This window comes from Balaenoptera musculus, chromosome 14 (assembly GCF_009873245.2).
Source record: "Balaenoptera musculus isolate JJ_BM4_2016_0621 chromosome 14, mBalMus1.pri.v3, whole genome shotgun sequence".
Taxonomy (NCBI): Eukaryota; Metazoa; Chordata; class Mammalia; order Artiodactyla; family Balaenopteridae; genus Balaenoptera; species Balaenoptera musculus.
Genome location: NC_045798.1, coordinates 12336385 through 12352103, shown reverse-complemented (window position 1 = coordinate 12352103; position 15719 = coordinate 12336385). Strand labels below are relative to the sequence as shown.

At 48.3% G+C, this 15719-nt stretch overlaps 1 protein-coding gene across 5 annotated transcripts in view; it reads right to left on the bottom strand.

Annotated features, from left to right (window-relative positions):
* Nucleotides 1-2579: 2579 nt before the first annotated feature.
* The window catches only part of FBXO21 (F-box protein 21), a 48545-nt gene continuing 35405 nt past the window's right edge, over nt 2580-15719 (bottom strand). For 3 of the 5 annotated variants that reach the window (XM_036874287.1, XM_036874281.1, XM_036874282.1), the window contains one exon: nt 13181-15660. In XM_036874287.1, coding sequence (XP_036730182.1) covers nt 15473-15660 — 188 coding nt within the window. In that variant the 3' untranslated portion in view covers nt 13181-15472. Of the gene's footprint in view, nt 2883-3604; nt 4413-4488; nt 4659-13180; nt 15661-15719 lie in introns of those variants that run through there. The other 2 variants (XR_005022581.1, XM_036874283.1) reach the window with 2 other exon arrangements.

The following is a 15719-nucleotide window of genomic DNA, read 5'->3' as shown; positions in this document are numbered from 1 at the left end:
CATCATCCAACGACCAGTCCTAAATTCTCCTTTCTGGAAAGTCCTTCTTCCTTGTCCTCACCTCGCATTGCCCACTTCCCTCTCTGGGATGCTACAGAGTGAGGGTAACAGGAGCTGGGACGCAGAACCAGTGGGGTGCATTGAAAGTTCTCTGTAAGAGTCCTGAGCCTGGCAGGTGGCAAGAATTCAGCCAGGAAGGAAGCAGTGCAGACAGATGACACAGTTCAGTGTGCAGCTCTGAGGAAACCTGGGGCTGGAGATTCAAACTGGGGACGAATTAGGATATTTGTCATCAGACCCAGGGAATCTGGGCTTTGAGATCACTACCCAGTGTTGGGGGTGAAGGGGACTTGGAATCTTCCGTCAGCAGAGTGACTACAATTAGGGTTCAGCTGAGGTCCCTGGAAAAATCAATTCCTGGCCAAAGAGCAATTTGCAGCATTCTGCACTTGGAGGGGAGCACAGGCTTGCTTGGGATGGCACAATACTCACCCCAGAGGAGTTAGTATTTAGTACAGAGATGATGAAGTAAAGCAAAGTCAGGTGTTTTTATCTGTTTTGATCCTGTATTATATTGGAAAGTAATCCATGTATATTTTGTGTTTTAAGCCTTTGAAACGTTTGCAAGAATTTGAAATCATCTAAGAGAAAGGCTTCGTGATTCCATTTTATATGAACTGGGTAATCAGTTACTGCCAGGTTATTTTTCTAATTGTGGTAAAATACACATAACATAAAACTGACCATCTTAACCAGTTTCAAATGTACCATTCAGTACAAGTGCATTCACGTTGCTGTACTGGATAGATTTTTACCTTGAAAGTTATAAGAGAATTTTACTGCGTCTGCAAACAGTATGCTACTGTGAAGTTAAGACTTGCCATGTTTAAAAGTTCAACTTTGTAGATGTATGAGAATATATGGTACACTTGGGAAGGTTTTGAAAAGTGCTTAAGGAGAAATCAAATTTATTAAATGCATTGGTGCACTTAAAGTACCTAAGGGAATTTAAGTGGTTTTTTACAAAAACAAAAGTTACTATAAAATATAGTCAATTTATAAGCAAAATAGTAAGATTCAGAAATTCTACACAAAATCGTAAGAAGTGGTGTTTCAAATCTGTTATTTGTCATAGGTGGAACATTAATTGGAAAAAACCAACAAAGAGTTCCCTGAATAATCTTACATGAAAAGCCTTTCAGGCACCAAAAAAAAAACCCCTGCTGACAAATAAGTGCTTTACAGCCTTCAAACCATTTATACATAAAATACCTCATGACTCAGTGGTTCCCAAATTTGAAGCCTGGAGGACTTGTTCAAATACAGATCGTGGGCTCCTCCCCAGAGGTCCTGATTCAGTGGGTCTGGGGCCCAAGATCCTGCATTTCTAATGAGTTCCCAGGTGACGCTGATGCTGGGGGACCAGGGACCAGACTTTGGGACCCGCTGCACTAGACACACAGAGGCCAGGCGTTACCATCGTCAGCTGTGTGGCCTTCGCTAGTTACCACTGTCCTTTGGACCTTAATTCCCCCGGCTCCAGCACGAGAATAACACAAGGGCACTTACCCTGCAGGGCTGCCGTGAGGGTCAGAGAGACGTGCATGCAGGGCTGGCGCACGGTGGGCTCACAGCGTGTGGTACAGATGATTGTATTATACTGCTCAAATCCCGACATGGCCTCATAGCCTGGGTGCCTTTTATGGCCTCCATCCTCCCAGCATAGGGCTGTGCACATAATAGGTGCTCAAGAAACACTGATGGCAACAACGGGGACTGCCCCTTCCCCATTTACTGCGGACAACCAAAGCTTGGCTGTTATTGCTCCAGGCAGCCTCACCAAAAGCACCTGGGTCTCGGGGTTTGCTTTCTCCACGAAGGTGGGGAGACTGAAGATGCTCGTTGGCAGAAGACAGCAAGGCTGTCTAGTTTGTGCTGTTGGTGCCCACAGCTGGGGCTTGTAGGGACGTGAGATGCTCTCTGTTGAATTCTGAGTGAACTGAAAGGCAATGAAGGATTCAGAGCACAGCCGTTGGCGGGTTCAGAGCACGAGCCCCTGCTGCAGGATGGGGATAATCAGATCCACCGTACTGGGAGGCTGCAAGGGGTCAATGAGATGGGCCATGTGGGCATGCCGGCCAGAGGGCACAATGTCAAGGCAACACTGGAGTTTTCTTCCCTGACTGTTCTTGTGTCAGAAGCTTCTGTCATTTCACCCCTCGCTCATGCTGTACTGTGTCCAGCTAGTTCTTGGATCTAAAATGCAGAAGAGAGCACACGGGCTTCTCTAAGATGGACGTGAGGAGACAGATAATGCTCCCCAGCTGGGGCTCCTCAGACCCCCGGTTCCCTGGAGTCTAGGTTTTTACCACAAAACTGCTCCTCGAGGATTCTGCACATTTGGTTGGAAAGTGAACAGGGAAGATTAGGAAGCCACAGCAGGAGGAAACGTATTAAGCTGCCTTCTCTTTGTGCTAATGAGCATTTATTTATATGATAATGTAATAATACAGCATTATTTAGGTTATTTAGGATCTGTTAGACTGTGAGTGAAGAATGCTTGTTGTAAATATCACAGACAGGTCTTCTCCCATTTTTTTTTTTTCCCCAATCTGTCATCTATTTATTAACATCATCTATGAAGATCATTTAACAAAATCTTTAATATTGATATCATCAAATGCATTAATTGTTCTCCCTAGGAGGTCTTCTCCCTTTTATCCAGAAGTTGGAGATGAGCATTTCCAAGGTTGGCACAGAAGCTCAGCAAAGTTGGAGTCTGGGCTGGCATTTCTATAATTCTTTGGGCCTTCCCCTCATGGCTGCAATGTCTTTTGATAGTATTCAGTATTCAGAGCTGAGTAGTTGCAACAGAGACTGGCCTGCAAAGCCCAAAATATTTACTATCTGGCTCTTTACAGAAAAAGTTTTTCTATCTCTGCCTTACTGTGATAAGCCCCACTATTTAAAAGACAGAGGGGGGCCTGCTCTCAGGTTGGCAATACTCTGGCTGGGAAGATGACATGCACAAAGAAGAGAAAACAATAGATACACTCAGGACTAGAGTCTGTATGTGTGGAATAGTTTGGGGGTCAGCTCTTGAACTGGATGGCTATTTCTCTTTTCCTTCTAAAATTATTTCTTCTACCCAGTGCCGCCTGAGAACACTTTCCATTGAGTTTGGCAAATGCCAGGCGCCATGCTAGGTGCAGGAAGTACACACATCACGGTGATCCAGCCCCCGAATCTGCCCTTAAGTTGCTCGAAGCGTTTTGGGGGACACAGGCAAGAAATGAACATCCAGAGTGGCAAGTGCTCTGATAGGGTTAAGCTTAAGATGCTAAGGGAGCAGGGTCAGGCTGGCGAAAGTGAGAAGGTTGAAGCTGCCGAGGGCATGGCCGCGATGTCGGAGGTAGGGTGTCCCTGCAGAGGGAACAGCCCACACGGTGGCCCAGAGGTGGGCGTGTGTGGAGAAATGAGGGAGCCTGTGATCCGGGGCTGATGCACAGTCTGTGTACTAGAGGGCGGAAAGTTGCCCTCAGGAGTTTGGGCTTTATCCTTGCAACTCCCATCAAGCAAGGGATTAACTGGAAGAGATACGTACTTTAGAAAGATCACCTTGGATGCAGCTGAACTTTCAAGGCAGGAGGCAGCAGGGGCCTGGACCAGGGTGGTGGCAGCGGGGATGCACCCAGGTACCCTCAGCAGGACCTGGTGGTGGATGAAACATGAGGAGTAAAAGAAGGGGTGGTGAGCCCTTCATTCAATTTCAGGATTCAGCAGACCCCTCCCGAGGGGGGGTCCCCGTTTCCCTCCAGACACTTCCCCAGCACAGGGTGGGAGGCCACACAGCCGATTTCCCTCCTAAGACCCCTCTGATTCACCCAGTGAGTCTACTGTCTCCTCTTTGTGCCTGACACTGCCACCAACGGGGAGGTGGCAGGGCGTTCCCGATACCTGGATGGTTCTAGGCCCAAGGGAGACACAGCCTGTCCTGGTCCGTGCGGGCGAGGAACCATGTCCTCGTTCTCTGAGTCACTTACTGGAGCCAAGGAAGACCAGGTTTGCTCAGCAAATGCTATCCCGAAGAGAGCGTGTCGGAAGACACAGCCTCTCTCCTGTGACTTTCCCAGCCTGTTCTGTTCTGGTGGATTTGTGGCACATTCCACAAGGCAGCAATGTATGGCCGAATCCAAGCCCTCTGAACCCCGCCCATCCCTGGGCCACCAAGGGGGAGGGGCACTTCCATTTAAAATAAAACGATGACAGCGAGGCAGCGTCTCCAGGCAAACAAGCAGGTCCCCGGCAGATGCAAGGCTTCTGCAGGTGGAGAGGGAAGCTGATCGCAGAAAGAACTCCGGATCAGGAGGTGGAGTGGGTGTGGACAAATCTCCCCCAGCCTTCAATCAGTGCTGCTCAGCAAGAGAAATGACAGCAGTAGTAAAACAAGCTGGGAATGGATTTTGCTTTCTTCTGAGTCACCCGGGGGAGGAAAATGGAAAATTACCTCTCTCTCTCTCTTTCCCAAATGGGACACGAGTTCCTTGGAGGGGGCAGCTGAGCCTGGGGCGTGCAACCAGCTGGCAGGATCCCTGGGCCATCTTGTGTGGCGGCCGCTCCATTCTGGCTCTCTGCGTGCGCCCATTCTGTGTCTCCTCCTGGCAGGTCACACGGTGCCGGAGCCTAATGAGCTCTTAAAGCTAGTGATGCAGCTGGCTTTGCGGAGCTGTGCAGCCTGACCGGGGGTGACATGCTGAATGGACCTTGCCCAGACAGTGACACTTAGCAGAGTCTGTCACTCCCAGAGGAAACTACAGAACATTTGCCCCGGCCCCCTCACCCCAGAACCATCTGTTTGCCTCTATTACCACATGACTATGCTACTGGGAGGGAGACTTCCACCTCCCCTCCTATGGGGCTCACTGCGGGGGAACTGCAGCTCCACACATCAGAATGTGCATCTCAGCCTTGGAACCAGCCCTCCGTCCCCCCTTCCACCCCCGCCCCCCAGCTCCAAGCAGAGGGCAAAACCAAACTAGAATAAGCAACAAATGATAAATGGTGCTTGGATGATTTGTAATTAAGAGAAAAGTTAGGTGGAAGACTTAACACACATGGAGGAAATGGAGCTGTTGATAAATAACACACCCACATAAACGTGTGACCGAGTCACCATCGTGAGAAACCAAGGACTCAAAAGGTGGTCCTCTGAACATCTCTGGCTGGCAGCTGCTAATCCCTGGAAAGGGAAAAGGATGATAAGCACACAAAGAAATCATGCTTTGCCAGGAGGTCATAAAGTGTGTGCCCTGAGTCTACCCTTCTGACTTTCACTAACTCCACCCACGTGTTCTCACTGAAACTTTCTCACAAGCAACATCACTGAAAACTGTCAACATCTTTAATGGGAGGGTTGCCTTATTCTGTCTCCAGGAGGATAAGGAGGTAAACTCCACCAGGAGAGTTGTTATCTTAGTTCAGGCTGCTTCAGCAAAAACACCATAGACTGGGTGGCTTAAACAACAAATGCGTATTTCTCATTGTTCTGGAGGCTGGGAAGGCCAAGATCTGGTGCTGGCAGATCTGGTGTCTGGTGAAGGGCATGTGTCCTGGTTTGTAGGTAGCCAGCTTCTTGCTGTGTCCTCACATGATGGAGGGGGTGAGGGAACAGTCTGAGGTCTCTTTTATAAGGGCACTAATCCTATCACGAAGGCTCCACCCTCATGACCTAATCACCTCCCAAAGGCCCCACTTCCTAATACCATCACCTAGGGGGTTAGGTTTCAACGCATGAATTGCAGGGGCAGGGGTGGGGGGGGGTGACATGCAAACACTCAGTCTATAGTGGCTATAAAGAGCAGCTTGGAGTCAGGCAGAGATGGGCTTGGATCTGGGCCCTGTTCCTTAGTAGCTGTGTCATCTTGGGCAAGTTACTCAACTTCTCTGAGCCTTAGTTTCCCCGTGTAAAACTGGGAATATTCCTAATACCCCCAGGATTGGCAGAGAATAAAGGCTCAGCAGAGTGTGAGCTCTGACCGAGTGTGGAATGTTTGTGCTTTTTGGGAGCGTGCCCTGTCACAGGAAGGTGCAGTGACTCCATCTAACATTCTAGAAGCATTTGTCTGCTTCTTCCGTGTCAGCTCCTGTGGACCCAGACAGGAGCAGGTGCGAACGCTGACCTTGTAAGGTCTCCCCGAAAGTGGAAGGAAAATCTGCCTCGTTGCACAACGGAACGGAAGATGCCAGCCAGCCTGGGGTGCACGAGCTCCTGCTCACACCTGGGGCCGCCTCGGGTGTCAATCACCCACACATGGAACTGGGCTAGCCCAGGCTTGAGAGGACAGTCCCGTTTGGGTCTAAGTCTCGGCTGACTACGTTTTCCATATTATGAGGTCCAGGTCCTGAAAGCAGAGGGTGAACGGATTCGCCAGGATGGAGCACCTCAGCCCCAGGTGCTAACAGACAACCTGCCCAACTGGATTCAAACGCTATGGGGCCTTCCCGGGTCAGACCCCTCCCCCGTCTCCTCTGCTGAAGCTCCTCTCTGAAGTACCTGGATGACAGTATCTGATGCACATTCCCTGAGCTGTTTTACAGATGCTAAAACTCCCACCAGATGGAAGACGTTAACTACTTCATGACCATGAGCACGGAGCCCCCAGGCCTCCTGGAGCCTAAGGATTGATAGTTAAAACCCCTGTGACATCGGCCCATTACCTCACCATTGCCCAATCAGAGAACTGTGCACGAGCTGATCACAGACCCTGGGACGCCCCTCCGTCACCTGGCCTTTATAAATGCTTTCCTGAACCCCATCAGAGAGTTTAGGGTTTGGGGGCATTAGCTGTCCTGAAGTCCTTGCTTGGTGCCTACAATAAACACTGCACTTTCCTTCACCACAACCTGCTGTCAGTAGATGGGCTTTACTGCGTGGGCAAGTGGACCCGAGTGTTGTTCAGTAACATACATATGAGCAAAGCTGACGTTTTGGGGAACAAAAACCTAAAACCCCAAAGGGACACAGGGAAACTTTTGGAAATGATGGATCCGTTTATCACCTGGATTGTGGTGAGGGGAACACAAGTCTATGCATATATCCAAACTCACCAAGTTGTATACATGAATTATACGCAGTTTTTATTTATTTATTTTTGGCTGCACTGGGTCTTCACTGCTGCATGCGGGCTTTCTCTAGTTGCGGTGAGCAGGGGCTACTCTTCGTTGTGGTGCACGGGCTTCTCACTGCGGTGTCTTCTCTTGTTGCGGAGCACAGGCTCTAGGCATGCGGGCTTCAGTAGTTGCAGCACGCAGGCTCAGTAGTTGTGGCTCACGGGCTCTAGAGCACAGGCTCAGTAGTTGTGGCGCATGGGCTTAGTTGCTCCATGGCATGTGGGACCTTCCCGGACCAGGGCTCGAACCCTTGTCCCCTGCATTGGCAGGCGGATTCTTAACCACTGCGCCACCAGGGAAGCCCTATACGCAGTTTTTAATATATACCGATTATACCTCAATAAAGCTAGAGGAGGGAAAAGCAACTTCCTTTAAAAAGTCTTTGCAGCCTTGGAATAGGGTTTCCCCAAACTTCAATAGCGCACACTGCTGGGATGGGGAGGGATAACACATCCTCATTTTCCCTCAACAAAGTCAGTGTGAGTGAAATAGAGTGGCTGAAGGTGGCCAGGTGGTTGTCACAGCACAGTTGGTGAAGAAATAACAAGGTTCTAAATCCCAAATAATGAGGGATGATATTATTAGCAAGATATTTTCTGAGGTCAAGTCCAAAGGCTCAGGCTCTAGTCCCTGCTCTGAGACCCAAGCCAGATCAAGTCACTTTAACCTCGATGGGCCTCATTATTTCTCTTTGTGAAATATCAGGAACCAGGGCTCTAGCAGCTGATTCTTAAGGGGTCTGTTAGCTTTCAAATTCTCTGTGGAAACAATTTAGGAAACGGTTTCATATGAAGGTAGCCACTACCCAGGAAGTCTTATAACCGCACTTTAAAAAAATCCTACTTTTTTAAGAGGCAAATAACTCTCTAATCAGGTTTTTTTTTTTTCTTTAAAGGAACAGGTTCTAGGAGATTCTGGGGTCAAGTCAATAAACTGAGGGAAGACAAAGCAACACATATCTAAAAAGGTCTTTGGAATATACATTTTAGCACTTGCAGGTGACAAAAGTGTTCTTATGTATTCACTACAGCTCCTGGCACAAAGGTGGGCACATTAAAAGACACTCCAAGATAGGACAGCAGTGGTCAACCAGTAGGAAGGAAAAGACAGCAGCTCTTTCCAAAGCTGCCTCCCAGGTGGGGCTTGAATTCTCAGTGGGGCAAAACTAATTGTTGGAGGGAGTGAAAAAAATGATTACTCTTTTGATATGTAAAGCACAGATACACATACAATGCCTCAGTGGATATTCAGTGAGGTATTAAAATTTCACGGCAGTTCGCAGCAGCTCTATTCACAAGTGCTAAAAGGTGAAAACAACGCAAATGTCCATCAATAGCTGAATGGATAAACAAAACGTGGCCTATGCATAAATTATTACTTGGCCATAGAAAGGAATTAGGTACTGATTCATACTACAAAGTGAAAGGACCTTGAAAACATGATGCTAAGTGAAAGCAGCCAGTCCCAAAATGCCATATATTGTATGATTCCCTCTACATGAAATGTCTAGAATAGACAAACCCATAGAGATAGAAAGCAGACTGGGACGGGGGTGGGGGGAGGCTGGAAATGAGGAGCGACTGCTTCCTGCTTCATGGGGACAGGGTTTTATTTGGGGGCAGTAAAATGTTTTCATCTAGATAAAGGCGGTCGTTGCCCAATGTTGTGAATGTGCTAAATGCCACTGACTGTACACTTTAAAATGGTGAATTTTATGTTCTATGAATTTCACCTCAAATTAAAAAAAAAAGATCAAAACAATTTCATGGGGTGAGGGCTATTAGGAAAAAATTATCTTAAAAGGGTCCTGGAGTGGGGGGGTTACTGGAAAAAAAGGTTGAGAAGGACTGGGGTGGAGACAGGTAAGAGACGCTGTGGGGAAAGCTTTCTGCACAGGGACAGCCAGGACAGACCATCAGCACATCGTGATGGTAGGTTATGAAAGATTTCCACAGCCCTGAGAAGATGGTGTTCTAGAAATAGGAGAAACTCAAAACTCTCATTCAAAGCGCTCTCTTAATTTTCCCCAGATTCGACAACTTCAGTGCGAACATTTCCATTAAGAATTCTGTCATTTTCACATAGTGTTTTGGGACAGGAGCCCACTGTGTCCCCCTTCGCCTGGCAAAGCAATAAAGCTATTCTTTTCTACTTCACTCAAAAAAAAAAAAAAAAAAAAGAATTCTGTCATTTTAAGAGAAGTAGATGGAAATTCGATCTAACCACACAAGGAGTCTAGAATGAACTGGTTCTCCCCTCCACATTTTTCTTTATTCTGTACAACTTCTTTTCCTAAGTTCACGAAACAACCTGCTTTAGCTCTTTCTACTCCCCAGAAGACGCTGACATCATCGTCCTCAGTTTTTTTTGTTTGTTTGTTTTTGCACAGCCAAACAGGAAATGGCGCTTCCTATGGAAAAATTAGCCCACTTTGAACTTAAAAACCAAACCAAAAAAAACCCCCAAAACCAAAACACAACCCTTGAAAGAACTGCTGTGACAAACCCTAAACTCTACGGTGTCAGCTTAGCAGGCGGGTGGCTAGGAGGCTGGAGGGTGTTTGGGGTTATACTTGGTTAAATTGCTGCTTATAATTTGCAAGCTGGAGCCTGGGGCACTGTAGCGAGTCTTGAAGTTGTCAAAGAGACAGAATACAGGGTACTGGCTGCTCTTTGCAGCAGCTGATAACGAGATACCTGAGAGAGGGACGCTCAGGCAAAAACGTGCTGGTTTAGAACTGAAACAGCAGAGTCAGAAATCCCAGGCTTCCTATGTTGGGAAAGGCACTGCTTCTGGACACCATGGCAAGAGACAACGATGGAAATCAGTTTGAGCAACGAAGGCCCCTTAGACACTTGCCCGTTCAACAGTGAGACACGGCTTTGGCTAACAGCAGAGTCAGGCGGCCGCCACTAGGTCAGGAAGGGACACGCACCAGGCAGAGAAGCTAAGAAATAAAGTGGACTTGGGAGTTCCGGAAAAGAACTCTGGGTATGATTACCTGCGCAGGTAGTAGCCTGCTAAGTTTTTGAGGGAGCTGTTGCCAGAGGGATCAGAAGCTTGAAAAACGAAATCAAAGTCTTGGATTGGAGCTGTGAAAGCTACACAGCTTGCAGGGAGGGTGCACCCGCAGCACCCACTTATGAGGTGACCAGAATGGGCCCCAGAGGGCCGGATGGGGTGTGGGGAGCAGTGGACGAGGGAGTCCCTCCTAGAGAGCACACTCAACCTGCCCCATGCCCTGCAGGGAGGGGGCTTCACGACGCCCACCTGCCCCACAGTATTTCATCAGCCAGCGCCCAGGGCCTACTGTGTGTCTCATTCTTTTTCCAAACGGGAGTTTTCATTGCATTTCCCTGCTTCACCAGTGAATGGGAACTGGGAGGGGGGGTATGGACTGATGGAGAGGACGGCCTAGCTGGGCAGGAAGTGGGTGAGAGGCACAGACAAGGCGGGGACCCCAAACCTTTCACTTTCCCCACTGGGCACACAGGAGGCCACTGCCCAGCCTCCTCTGGAGTTAGGGTGCGAGTCGGTGACTTGAGTTCCGGCTACCGAGGCAGAAGTACCGGGTGCGGCTCACCCCTGTGAGGTCTCCGCCCCCACCCCCCACCGCCGGCCATCTGTTGCGGGGAGAATGGGTTGAGGTGGCAGCGTGGCCTGCAGGCGCCCCCGCTGCTGGTGGTCGTGCTGTGGCAGGAGCCAGCGAGACACTTCTGGACTGAGATGCCCACAGCCTGCTGTCTGGCAGCCCGGCCAGCCTGACTTCAGAGGCCGGCTCCCTGGGAGGAAGCGTGCCCCCGCAGGGGAAGGCACACCACCTGACCCCCGTCTGCCCCCGCTCCTCCACCCTGGCCTCCCCGGAGGAAGGCGAGGGGCCGTGGTGAGCGCCAGCCCCAGCCCCAGCTCAAGAGCCCTCCCAGACATGTCCCTCCACGCTCCCCCCACTCCCGCTGGACAGCAGGTGGCCCACGGTGCTCAGGGAAGCCACACCCGGTGGGCCTGGGTCTCTAGGTGACTGCGTGAGGGCCGCCCGCCAACCCACTCCCCTGCCCCGTGTTACGTGAACAAGAAAGTTCTTCTGTGTTCAAGCCATCGTACATTTTTGGGTCTATTTATTACAGAACTAACATTACCCTAATACAATCATTGCTAAATGGCCATAATACATTTCTTCTGTAATTGCACATCAATTTTAGTCACCAAAGGAATGTTCTTTTCTCTCAAGACTCTATAAATTTTCAGAACTGAAACGCGAGAAGTTAAGGTTGCAGCAAGGCAAAGGGTAAAGACATCTGCGAGGTAGTTGCTGAGGCTGTCGGCAGTCTGGGCGCGGGGAGCTGGGGCTCAGAGGTCAGGTCCCTGGCTTCACAGCCAGGCTCCCACCTGCGAGCAGTCCGCTCAGGGAACTAGGCGGGCCCACACCTCAGCAGGGGTCAGCGGACTGCAGCCCACGGGCCAGCCGGCCCCACCCAGCCTGTGGACTGTTTCTTCACAGCCCTCTAGCTAAGAATGTTTTTTACATTTTTCAAACCGAAGACTATGTGACAGAGACCTTACATGGCCTGCAAACGTGTTCACTGCCAGGCCCGCGTCTTGCAGGGTTGCCGTGAGGATTATAAACAGTTGAGGCCGGTGCCTGGCTTAAAGTAAGCACGCAACGCAAGGTAATACATGCAGTACAGCTGTTAATGTCTCCAAAACCAGACTGTCACAGAGCCAAATTCTGCATTCCTTCTAGGTGAACAGTCTCTCCTTTCCTCCAAAAATCAAACAAAAAACATGCAAGAGGGAAGAGATATGGGAACATATGTATGTGTATAACTGATTCACTTTGTTATAAAGCAGTAACTAACACACCATTGTAAAGCAATTATACTCCAATAAAGATGTTAAAAAAAAAAAACAAAAACCATGAAGAGCTACAGCTTGATTATTACGGCCACAAGACACTTTTCCATAAAAAGGCTGCTGGCAATCCAACTTCACTCGCTTGGAACGTGAACGAAGGGAAAGACATGTCCCCCCCTTTACAGCAAAGGGGCCTTGGTGGTAGCGGATGAGAGCCCAGGACGTGAAAGCGTGACTCAGTTTAACACCTTAAGAAAGACTCAGACGTTTTAAACGTAGAACGAGACTTTAAGTGGATATTAGAAAATGTAAAACTGACTGAGCAAGAGTATTGATGCTGGTTTTTGAGATAACATGACTTTGCAACGTAAATGCACTTCTGATGGAGAGCTATTACGAGGCTCGGACAGAGACACCACGAAGCCAGCCTTTCAAAATCCGATTAGATGGATCATGTTTTCAAACGAGATGCTTGGCAAGACTGGTCTGCTGGTGACGTGGACTAGGTTTGGGCATAACTGACGTCTCGCTGAGACTGTTTCCCAAAGCAGGTCTGCAAACCCTGGGCCTCGGGGACGCTGTGCACATGCGGGTGTGCTGGGGGAGGAAAGTTCTAGGGTCTTAGAAGTTGGGAAGACACCACTACACTCCCCTCCTGGAAAGTCACAAAGTACAACAGCGCGTGAAAGGCTCTGAGAAACACCGCAGTGCACGAAACTGCTGACTGCTCAGCCGTGACCTTCCCTTTCCGTGTCGCGTGTGACAGCACACGTGTGACAGCGCGGGGAAGCAGCGCTCGGCGGGACGCTGTGGAAAACGCCGCGTGCGTGCAGCTATCGGGTCAGCGTTAACGACACACCAAGAACCTGGGTTTCCCTCAGAGCCTCTGCAACTCTCACTTTACAACACGTAACTCGACATAATTGAAAGGCTGCAATCTCCGCGTTACAACCAGACACTCTCAAGATGACCAGCCAGCTCGAAGAATTAACGCTTGGCAGGGAAATCATAATATAAAGGTGCTCTGTGCGCTCACTGATGTGAAGAACAATTCGGTAGAGCCAATTTTTGCATATTTCAATCAGAATGAGAACTGAGAGATTCTGCTGTTGTCACGGCTGGGCTTTCTGTTCTGGAACGAAACCCGGCAGGCCATTTGTGTGGTTTCTCTGGATAAGTTCCATTTATTAATCATTGTACAAAAAAATCTTGGCATTCATTTGAAGAGAAAAGAAGTTACTATATCCAAATATTTAATATTTCAACATTGTGAAAGTTCTACTTTTATAACAGGGGTTTTTAAAGTGGAGATAACGCTTCAAAAAATTTTAAAAAGAAACTTATGATTTATTAGAGTACAGGATCCAAAACACATTTTTAGAAAAATATAAAGTGCCCAAAGACCAACTTACACAGGTGACACAGGCTTCCTGGAGCCAAATGAAGCATTCATGAAGAAACACATTTAGAAACAGTCTAGATACATATTTACAGTGGGTCAGTAAAGGTAAAACCATCTTTCTTGGCTTCGATGTTACTCTAAGAAAAAAGGAAATCAAACCAGAAAACCAACAATTGTTAACTCTCAGCATGCGCCACAGATTCTTAGTAATGCATCTCATTAACATTAATGCCATAGTATCTAATTTTCACCTTTAAATGAGAGTAGTGTAAAACCCCCCAACCTCAGACGGGCCGGGTGTTGTGAGTGGTCACAATTTCAAATGCAAGTCCAAATCATCTGACTTTGGATTGGACAGATGAGGAACACGGGCCCTGGACCAGAGCTGATGGGGGCTGGAGGGAGCTGGCTAGCCAAATCCCCATCTCTTTCCCATAACTGCTCAATAGCTGTCACTTGCTAGTAAGGGGTCTCAGGTGGCTTCCCCAAACCTTGGTCATCCCAGGGTTTCCAAAGGGTAAACGAGAGGCAGTCATCAAACATGGTGCGACAATACCGCATGCAAATGGGCAGTAGGCAGCGAGGCGCGGCTGGACCACAGCCCCCCGAAAGCCTCATTCACTAGAGCGACTGGAATCTTTTAAACTTAGAGAGTAAAGTAACTAGGTCCTAACTCCAGAAGTTAGCTGCTACTGGTGAACTACAAGGTCAGCCTGCTGGAGGAGGGACGGGTCGAGAACGGTGGGAGTCCGGAGCCGAGTTAAGACTCGGTACCTTCACGCTCAGGTACCATGAACATGGAAAGGACCGGTGCCAGCGGAGCCTGGCTATGCAGCCGGACTCCCCAGCGGCTTGAGCACAGACTTTCTCCTGGTGCTTTCACAGCAACGGTAACTCGAGAACACGGGCCACGCTCACGTCTCCTTTCCCACAGGGCACACGCTCTTAAAATTGGAGATACTCCGTTTATTTCTACCCTGCCACATTCAAAAAGGTCCTGAAGTGATTCTAAGGAAGCACAGGGAGCACGAAAACTCCCCTTTCCTTTTTAATTTCCAAGTTTCATTATCTCTTCTTTTTTCTGGTTATACAAGTGAAACCTCATTTTCAGGTCTTTGGAGACCACGGAGTACAGTTTCTAAAAGCAGACATTTTAACAGCAGATTGTACTTCCTACTACAAAGAGAACTCATCACTGATTTAAGATCTACTTACGATACTGGAGTAGATTTCTCTTAAAAACCCACTTATTTTAAAGGGAGGAAGAGCAGATGAATGTGGAAAACCCCATTCACAAAGGCTATTATTAATTACGCATTTTCTCAAATAATTTTATGTAATAAAATAGAAAACTAATAATTCGTAGAGATATGAGCGTAAATCCAAGAGACGAATCCGGAAGGCAAAACTGTGTCATCCTCTCAATTCAAATAAAGAAAAGGATAAATGCCTGAAATCTGTTTCAAGAATTAGAAAAAAATAAATTCCAACACTTCTGATTACCATTAGTTTGTTAATGACTCCAGAGCTGAGATGCTGCCAATATCACCTAGAGCTTCAGCCCTGGATCAGCACTAAATGCAGGGTAAAAAGACAGATGATCCTGACTGAGGAGGGCACACATCCCACAGAGAAATCAGAGAAATGACTGCAAACGGACAACCCCATCTGTCCAGCAAATGAAACGTTCTGAGACAATGTAGACAGACACGATGGGAAGTGAAGAAAAAGAATGGTTATAAGAGTGTCGACTGTGAGACGTCATGAAGACAGCATGTCACGAACTGTCACCACAGGACAAGCATACAAGCCATGCCACTGAACACAGTGCCTTTCAATGAATCACTAGTGTAGGCGGAGAGCAACATTGTCTTTGCAGCTGGAGGAGAGCACACGTGATTTAAACTTAGTAGGAGGCAATCAGCACTACTGGTTAAGTGGCTTTCCCGGTGGTGTGAATCCAGAGGGATCCGTGGAGACATCTCCGTCCGGAATCCTGTTCTCTTGGAAATTAGCAGCAGCAGCAAAGGTACAATGTCCCCCTAGACTTTACTCCACATTCTCTTTCTTTGCACTGTAAATATTCTGCACCGTTTCATAGACAGACTCCAGATCCTCTGGGTACCGGATTTCTAGCTCTGCGTTCGGGATGTAGTGAGTGCCCGTGAACTCGGAGAAATAGCGTCCGACGTCAGGGTGTGAGATCTCCTGAGGCTCCACGTTATACTCCAAGTTCTCTGTTGGCAGAGAGGCACACGGACATTCTCATTAAAGCTGATTTCTGCAGCATCTTTTA